Here is a 9,434-nt window from a genome sequence, read left to right as displayed (position 1 = left end):
CCCAAACCCTAATGTAAGGCATCACAGTATATCACAAACTTCTCCTGATCTGTCGAGAGACTCAGAACTGGAGCTGTAATCAACCTCTACTTCAATTCGTGGAAGCTGTTCTCACACTTGTCTAACTACACAAACTTCTGATTCTTGCATGTCAGTTCAGTCAATGAAGTAGTAATACTTGAGAACCCTTCCACAAAAAGCTTGTAATACTCTGCCAACCCAAGGAAGCTCCCAATCTCTGAGGTATTCCTTGGCCTTGGCTAATCTCTGACTGCCTCAATCTTGGATGGGTCCACCTTGATCCCCTCCTTACTGATGATATGACCAAGGAAAGTGTTGCGGATTTTCCTAAGTGTGTGCAAGTGTACACAATCGTTGAACAAGTAATATAATGAAAGTAATTTTTATCGTCTTCTCAAGGATTGCCAAACAAATATTGTAAAAATCATCATAAAACAATTTGGGGTACAATTAACTATCCTTTTTTTTATGACTTAGTCAATTGAACTAAAGAACAAAAAGAACTAAACAAGAGAATTAAAATAGGCTTTTAACAATAAAGCTAGAAAATAACAAATTGTGATTACTATGATGATAAAATTTAGGCATATCAAATCCCCCTAATTTGTATTTTTGCCCCTGATGTTGCAAGAAAGTTCATAGCAAAGTTCTCTTGTAACTAGGATTTCCAATTTAATGCACATGCCATTTTTCCAAATGCTCATGTTAAAGTTCCTTCAATTAGATTCACATATTCCTATGCTAAATTTAATTTCAAGAACATAATTCCAAGCATCAATCCTTCAAGTTTGCCAGGTGAATAAAATATTCCTAAGTTATTCACTAATCAATAACAAAAGTATCAACATGCATCAATCAAGCATTTCCACTAATTTTTACCCTTCCGGAATTAAAACTAGCTTGTCTCTCACCTAAGTTGATCATTCTCAAGCAAGAGATTTGCACAATAAAAATAGCTCAATTGAACAAGAGAAAATTTTCATAAAACAGTCAACAATTTGGGGGCAATTGCACATTAGGGTTCATTAATATCCCTAACACAAACAATTTAAGTCATAGTAAAAATACCCAAGTCACCACAATAAACATTCAACATTATCTCAAGATTTCAAGGAAGAAAGAAAAAGAAAATAAAATTATATGAAAGTAGAGTTTAGAAAAACAAGCCAAATTGATAGAGATATTCTATTCTTTGTCTTCTAACTCTTAATCTTCTTATTCTTCTAGCTTCCTTCTCCTTCCCCTTCTCTTCTTGATGATTTCAGCTCAAAAAAATTGCAGAGAAGTCTCTTCAATGGAGCATGGGCGGCTGGTTCTCTTTTTTTTTTCTTTTTCTATTTTCTTGGTGAAGAAGAAGATGTCTTTTTGGGCTCACAAAGGATATAAACCCTCCCCTTCTCTCTCTACACGTGGGGGACAACACCCTTTTCCTTTTCAGAATTTTGCAGCTCCTTTCCACCTCATCTAAGTACATGCCAAGTGTGCAGACTTTATGTTGCTGACTGCCCACACTTTGCTGCAGCAAAGTTGACTGATGTTGCAACAATTGCCAGAATTTCAGTTCCAATATGATTTCCTTACACATGCTTCACTAAGATTTCCAAGCACCCTCTTGCTATGCCTTCAAAATAGATACCACCTTTTTAGAACATAATTCCATTATTTTCCACAAGAGTTATCATTAATTAAAACAAATTACACAAACAAAGTTAAGAGACAAAATGACTAAAACCACACAATAACAGCACAAACACTCTATTTCACGTAACTTTTTAAGTCCAAAAGCTCAATTAATAACTCTAAAATATAGAGTTATCACATCCCCAAACTTAATCCATTGCTCGGCTCGAGTGATGACTCTAAAAATAAAAGACAAGAAAAGAAACAAAGAAATTGTAACGACCCAAATTCGCTAATAAGGCTTAAGGGCCTTGATTAGTGTGCCAGGAGGACATTAATGGAATAATTGTGATTTAATGAGTAATTATATGTTTAATAATGCTTATGTGATAATTGAATATATTATGTGGTAATATGATATGTGATATATGTGAGAACCACATTATTATGTGGACAGGTTCGCTGAGCACGACTCAAGACGATTCTAGGGCCAGATAGTGGGAAAAGTCACAATGAGGGTTTAAGATATGACTTTCGAGAAGTCGGGGATACTTTGAGATAGCGGATAGTGATTTGGGTTATCGGGACATGAAAATAAATACATGAAGATATATTTGAGGTTAGGATGTCTAGGCGGGAATATTGGGGGATTTTATCATTTTGGCCTCTGGGACGGTTCCGGCACCCCGAGCCTTGGAATTAACTTAATAGATAAGTTAGATATAGAGAAGCTTTTAGAAGAGAAAAATAAACCGACTAAAGACTTTATCTCAGCTTTCTCTCTCACGCTTAAGGGAAAACCAAAGGAAGAAAAACACAGAAAACTAAAGGGGAAACTAGCTGGAAATTATGGGATTTGTATTGAGGAATTGAAGGTCTAGCTCAGGGATTTATCAAGCATCAAAACAGGGTTAAGGTAAGCTCTTAACTTTCTTCTCTGTGGTTAGAATTCTGGACTTTGATTAAGTGTTGAAACAAGTGTAGTCTTGGTGTTTAAGGCAGAATTAAAGAAGGGAACTTGGGGACCTAGCTTGGCTACAGCTTGGTGAAGTGATTCTACAGCAAAGGTGAGTTCTAACTCCAAGTTTAGAGGTTCTAGATTGTGTTTGAGTGGCTGGTTTGGATGTTTGTAGCACTTGGGTTTCAGAAATGGAGAGGAGGGGATTAGAGTGTGTTAGACTGTGTTTTCTTGGGAATTATGTTGCTTAGATCATGTTAAAGAAGTTGGGAGTTAATTGGTTAAGAGTTGGGAAGTTTTGGGATGGTTTAAGGTAAGGTTTTGAGCTTTGAAATGGTGTAAAATCTGGGTTCGCAGGGGAGGGTCGCAGCTTTGTTCTAGAGCACCGCGGCCCTAGCATGGAAAGAAGACAAAGAGGTTCAGCCAAGGGGGCACACCGCGGTGCCCAAGGCAAGGGCCGCGACGCGTGTGTGGTTCAGTGAGGGAGTAGGCTCTGTTTTGGGGAAGGACCGCGGCTAGGCTTTGGGGGCTGCAGCCCTTGGTTGCACACTTGAGATTTTGAGGGTTTTAAGCATGGGAGAGTGGTCTTGTGTGCTCGGGTTTGGTTTCACCACCGAGCTTGGTGGAATTTGATATCTCGGGAGTTAGTTTTATAACTGGAACCTATATTTGAGTATTTATGAAATCCTATATTTTGGTTGTGGTTAGGTAATAAAGGCTTAGGCTCGGGATCGAATCGTGCTTGAGGGGCGTTGCTCGTAGTTCTATAACCGCACAGACTAAAGGTAAGAAAACTGCACCTGGTTGAATATATGTGACGGGACTAAGGGCTCCCTATTGTAAAAGCTTGAAAAGATGGTATTATGCCATGCAAGCCATTTAGTGAACCAACGGCCTAAGGGTGCCAAGGGTCTCACTAGCGCACAGGGCGCGGCTCGGCCACTGGTAGCCGAGGACAGCTTATTATGCACTGAGCTTGGTTTAAGCGGGCCAGAGTCAGTGGGTTAAACAGAGGGTGCGACCTAAGTCGTCGACCTTGAATATTATGTGATATGAACAGCATGTGTGATAGAATATATCTTGTACTGGATTGTATATGCTGATTATCTGTTGTGGATTATCTGATGGGTATACATGTTTACTGAGCTATTCGTCTGTTATTATTGTTTGAGTTATCTATGATGTTTTCTTGCTGGGCCTTGGCTCACGGGTGCTACGTGGTGCAGGTAAAGGCAAGGGCAAGTTAGATCAACCCTGACTGGAGAGCTCGGCGAGCAGAATGTACATAGCCAGGTGCTTGGCCGCCACGGTTGAGGTCTAGGCAAGGACATGGAACCTAAAGACTGTCCATTTTGCCTTAGTATGGCCAGTGGATACTCATGTACTTTTGGGAGTCTGTAAACCTATTTTAACTTTGTTTTGTATGGGATACCTTGTTTACTACAGTTTAAATATATGAAATGAGTCTTTTGAGACCAAAACCTTTTTAACCATATATCTTACATGTTTAGTGACACGTTTTCAAATTAATGACTTGATTAGCGAGTTCTACACCTTTATAAGTACACAATGTAACGGTCTTGGCTATCCTTTGGCTGAATATGCTTGTTTTCTCCTTGTAAAGTTTGGCATTTTCATAAGAGAATAATCGCATCTCTTCCAATTCATTTAACTGCAACATTCTCTTTTCTCCTGTAAGTTGCAAGTCCATGTTGAGTGTTTGAATAGCCCAATAAGCGCGGTGCTCAAGTTCCACTGGCAGGTGAGATGCTTTTCCAAATACCAACCGATATGGTGACATCCTCAATGGTGTCTTGAAAGTTGTTCTATAAGCCCACAATGCATCATCTAATCTCTTGGACCAATCCTTGCGGTTGGGACTCACCACTTTCTCAAGGACACCTTTTATCTCTCTATTAGACAACTCAGCTAGCCCATTAGTTTGGGGATGGTAAGCAGTAGCTATCTTGTGCCTCACATCATATTTAGCCAATAAGCTAGCCAACACTTTGTTCACAAAATGGGTCCCCTCATCGCTAATGATTGCCCTTGGAGTGCCAAAACGAGTGAAAACATTCTTTTGTAAGAACCTCATGACAACTTTAGCATCATTAGTGGGAGAGGCAATTGCTTCCACCCATTTTGAAATGTAATCCACAGCTACCAAAATGTACAAGTCACCATAAGATGGAGGGAAAGGGCCCATAAAATCGATACCCCACACATCGAACAATTCAACTTCAAGAACATTAGTTAAGGGCATCTCATTCCTTCTGGAAATATTACCAACCCTTTGGCATCGATCACACCTCAACACAAAAGCATGAGCATCTTTGAATAAGGAAGGCCAAAAGAACCCACACTGAAGTACCTTAGATGCAGTGCGCGATCCCCCCCAAAATGACCACCACAAGGTGAAGAGTGACAATGATGCAGGATATCCTCCATCTCTTGCTCGGAAACACACCTCCTAATCATGTGGTTGGCACATTGTTTGAACAAGAATGGATCCTCCCAAAAATAATGCCTCAAGTCATGCAAAAACTTATTCTTTTGTTGGCTTGTCAGATCCGGAGGCAACAATCCACTAACCAAGTAATTAGCAAAATCTGCAAACCAAGGAACAACATGAGAGTGGTTGACCTCAAACAATTGCTCATTTGGAAATGTCTCTTTGATGGGCACTAGAACACTGGATCCTTTTTCATCTTCCACTCTCAACAAATGATCCGCCACTTGATTATCGACTCCCTTCCTATCTTGAATTTCCACATCAAACTCTTGAAGTAAAAGCACCCATCTAATTAAACAAGGCTTGGCATCCTTTTTCTCAATCAAGTACTTTATAGCGGAGTGATCTGTGTATACTATTACCTTGGTGCCCACCAAATAAGCCCGAAACTTGTCAAAGGCAAAGACAATAGCCAAGAGTTCTTTTCCATCATTGTATAATTAAGTTGAGCACCTGTCAAAGTGCGGCTAGCATAATAAATGGAGTGAAATATCTTGCTTCTTCGCTGCCCCATAACAACTCCCACTGCATAGTCGCTAGCGTCACACATTAATTCAAAAGGCAAGTCCCAATCCGGAGCTACAATTATTGGTGCTAAAATCAATCTCTCTTTCAACTCTTCAAAGGCTTTCAAACATGCTTCATCAAAGTGGAATGGCGCCTCTTTCTCCAATAGGTTGTAGAGAGGCTTAGAGACCTTGGAGAAATCTTTTATGAATCGCCTATAGAACCCGACATGCCCAAGAAAGCTTCTAATATGCTTCATCGAAGTAGGAGGAGGGAGCTTCTCAATAACTTCAATCTTATCTCGGCCAACTTCAATTCCTTGCCTTGATATCTTGTGGCCCAAAACAATACCTTCCTTAACATAAAATGGCATTTTTCCCAATTAAGAAAAAGGTTTGTTTCTTCACATCTTTGCAAAACCTTGGCCAAGTTGCTCAAGCAATCGTCATATGAATCACCAAAAACAGAGAAGTCATCCATGAATACCTCTAGGAACTGCTCCACCATGTCAGTGAAAATAGCCATCATACATCTCTGAAATGTGGCAGGTGCGTTACATAGACCAAAAGGAATCATTCGAAATGCGAAAGTACCATAGGGACAAGTGAAAGTGGTCTTGTGCTGATCCTCTGGAGCGATTGCAATCTGATTGTAACCAGAGTATCCATCTAGAAAACAATAGTAATCTCTCTCTGCAAGTCTGTCTAACATCTGATCAATGAAGGGAACATGGAAGTGATCTTTTCGAGTAGCCTTGTTCAGTTTTCTATAGTCCATGCAAATTCGCCACCCTGTCACGGTTCTAGTAGGAATCAGCTCATTGTCTTCATTTTCCACTACTGTAATCCCACCTTTCTTTGGTACACACTGGATAGGACTGACCCATGAGCTGTCAGAGATGGGATAAATAATACCTGCATCGAGCCACTTGATAATCTCCTTTTTCACCACTTCTTTCATGATAGGATTTATCCTTCTTTGCCCTTCAATATACCCTTTTTCATTGTTTTCTAACAGAATCTTATGCATGCATAGAGAAGGACTAATGCCCTTTATGTCTGCAATGGTCCACCCAATGGCCTTCTTGAACTTCCTCAATACATCCAGCAACTTTTCTTCTTGCTCCATACTTAACTCAGCTGAAACAATCACAGGTAAGGTGGAAGACTTACCCAAATAGGCATATCTTAAGTGTGAGGGTAAAGCTTTTAATTCCAACTCTGGAGGCTCTTCCACTGATGGTTTAGGTGCTGCGAAAGACCTTGAAGAGAGCTCCAAAGATTCAAAATGCTTTCTTGTATGCAATCCTTGTGAGCTAGCTTCTAGCCAAGCCAAGTATTCATCTTCATCCTCTGCATGTGAATCAAACATCAAGAGTCTCTCTAGAGGATCATCAAAATTGTTTTCTAATTCCTTTGAAGCCAAAGAATCTACCACTGAAACTACAGAACACTCTTCGACCTCATCTGGAAATCTCATAGCCTTGAAAACATTGAAAGTCACCTGTTCATTTTGAACCCTCATAGTAAGTTCACCCTTTTGCACATCAATCAAAGTTCTACCAGTAGCCAGAAAAGGCCTCCCTAGAATGATTGGTACCTCCCTGTTTGCCTCATAATCCAACACAATAAAATCAACTGGGAAAATGAACTTATCAACTTTTACCAAGACATCCTCAATCTTCCCATCTGGATAAGCAAGAGATCTATCTGCAAGTTGTAGAGTCACTGTGGTAGGTCGGACCTCACCAATCCCCAATTGTCTATACACAGACATAGGCATCATATTTATACTGGCACCCAAGTCACATAATGCCATGCCACAATAAGAATTACCAATGGTACATGCAATGGTGAAACTCCCAGGATCTTTCATCTTTAGTGGCAGCTTGTTTTGCAAGAATGAGCTACATTCCTTGGTAAGAGCCACTGCCTCAAATTCTCCTAACCTTCTCTTCCTTGTAAGAATATCTTTCATGAATTTTACATAGTTAGGAATTTGCTCAAGTGGCTCTACCAGTGGGATGTTGATATGCAACTACTTCAACATATCTAGAAACTTCTTGAATTGAGAATCCAACTTTTGCTTCTGAAAACGTTGAGGAAATGGAGGTGGCTTCTTTGAAATTGAGCTTGCTGGTTGACAATGCTGCGGTATCCCTGCAGCATCCTGGGCAGAGGTAGATCTTTGTGCACTAGGAAGTTCAGCATCTTTTTGGAATTCCTCATTTATTTGGATTGAAGAGGGCTCACCCTCATGCCCAGACTCGGTCTTGTCCTTCTCCAACTCCTTTCCACTCCTCAAAGTGACAACTTTACAATGTTCCTTCCCCATACTCCTTGGATTCTCGGTATCACTTAGCAGTGTACCGTGGGGTCTATTTCTAAGCTCATTAGCTAGTTGCCCAACTTGGTTTTCTAAGTTTCTCAATGATGCCGCTTGGCTCTGAATCATGGCTTCATTCTTCACTATATATTCCTTCAACATGTTCTCAAGAGAGCTAGATTGCATTGTTTGTTGTTATGGTCTTTGTTGTGGTGCTTGAGGGGGGTAACCCGGTGGAAAATTTGGTCTTGGAGGCATCGAAGGATTACTAGGGCCAGCTCCTTGATTACTCCATGAAAAATTGGGGTGTTGCCTCCATGATGGGTTGTAGGAATTAGAATAAGGACCATTCCTATTTTGGTTCCCCATATAACATACAGCTGCCGGATTAGAAGGACAGTTATCAAAAGTATGACCCTCACCACAATACACAGAAGAAATGCTCTCCATTTGCCCCATTTGTGTCCCCATAGGCTGCCCCATTGATTGATTCATCCCCATATTCATTGTCTTGAGCATATTAGAAATAGAAGACACTTGGGCCGCCAAAGAAGTAATGGCATCTACATCATGAATACCGGCCACCTTTCTACCGGTAGACAATCTAGAAGTGGGCCACTGATAGTTGTTGTTGGATATTCTCTCAAGGATTTCATATGCCTCATTATAGGACTTAGCAAGAAGAGCCCCGTTCGCTGAAGCATCAACCACCATCCTAGTATGAGCGTTAAGACTGTTATAGAAGGTTTCCATTTGGATGCAATGAGGAATGCCATGGTGAGGGCATTTGCGTAACAACTCCTTAAACCGCTCCCATGCCTCATATAAGGATTCTTCATCAAGTTGTTGAAATGAAGTAATCTCATTGCGAAGCTTGGAATTTTTAGTGGGAGGAAAATACTTCATCAAGAAACGCTTAGCCAACTCTTGCCAAGTACTCACGGAATCAGATGGCAAGGAGTTCAACCAAGCTCTGGCTCTATCTCTCAAGGAGTATGGGAACAACTTTAGTCTCAATGCATCCTCTGTCACTCCGGGCAGCTTGAAAGAGTCACTTACTTCAATGAACAAGCGAAGGTGAAGGTGAGGATCCTCGGTTGGCATCCCACTAAATTGGCCCACAGTTTAAAGCATCTGGAACATGACTGGATTCAATTCAAACTGTGCTGCCTGAATTTCTGGTCTGACGATGCCTGGATTAAGCTCATTGAAGAGGGGGAGAGCATATTTCCTGATAGCACGATCTCTGTTATCAGCCACAATAACTGCATTTTTCCCATTGTTGGCAGCTACTCCCCCTTGAGCTACTCGATCTTGAGCAACTCCTGCTGTATTTACTGGTGGGTCATGAGCGACTCCTGGTAGAGGAGTTGCCCTCTGGGCGACTCCCTGTTGAGCCCCTTGCTTAGCCTCCATCACTACTACTTCCCTTTTTGACTTTTGTATTCTTCGCCTTCTTCTAAAGGTGCGCTCTATTTCTAGATTAATGGG

At 40.9% G+C, this 9,434-nt stretch overlaps 1 protein-coding gene and 1 non-coding gene across 2 annotated transcripts; one reads left to right on the top strand and one right to left on the bottom strand.

Moving 5' to 3' along the window:
- Window positions 1-7,655: 7,655 nt before the first annotated feature.
- On the bottom strand, window positions 7,656-9,047 carry LOC133815002 (uncharacterized). The gene is made up of 3 exons (XM_062247898.1): window positions 8,604-9,047; window positions 8,322-8,561; window positions 7,656-8,096 (listed from the first exon to the last, which is right to left on the bottom strand). Exons 1-3 carry the CDS (start codon window positions 9,045-9,047, stop codon window positions 7,656-7,658), a joined length of 1,125 nt encoding a protein of 374 aa, XP_062103882.1.
- Window positions 8,713-8,819, top strand: LOC133820422 (small nucleolar RNA R71). Its single transcript, XR_009886832.1, has one exon. It is a non-coding gene; the product is annotated as a small nucleolar RNA R71 (small nucleolar RNA).
- Window positions 9,048-9,434: the final 387 nt, after the last annotated feature.

The sequence above is a fragment of the Humulus lupulus genome, chromosome 2, assembly GCF_963169125.1.
Source record: "Humulus lupulus chromosome 2, drHumLupu1.1, whole genome shotgun sequence".
Classification (NCBI taxonomy): Eukaryota; Viridiplantae; Streptophyta; class Magnoliopsida; order Rosales; family Cannabaceae; genus Humulus; species Humulus lupulus.
The sequence above is the reverse complement of the archived record's forward strand: the minus strand, read 5'-3'. Positions and strand labels throughout refer to the sequence as shown.

Bases quoted from the DNA above. Each gene is read 5' to 3' on its own strand.
- LOC133815002 (XM_062247898.1), bottom strand. From the start codon at position 9,047: ATGCCAACCGAGGATCCTCACCTTCACCTTCGCTTGTTCATTGAAGTA. The intron at 8,562-8,603 runs GCATATGAAATC...AACAACTATCAG, and splicing joins TTGCTAAGTCCTATAATGAG to TGGCCCACTTCTAGATTGTC. The intron at 8,097-8,321 runs GTATGTTATATG...AACATGTTGAAG, and splicing joins GTCCTTCTAATCCGGCAGCT to GAATATATAGTGAAGAATGA.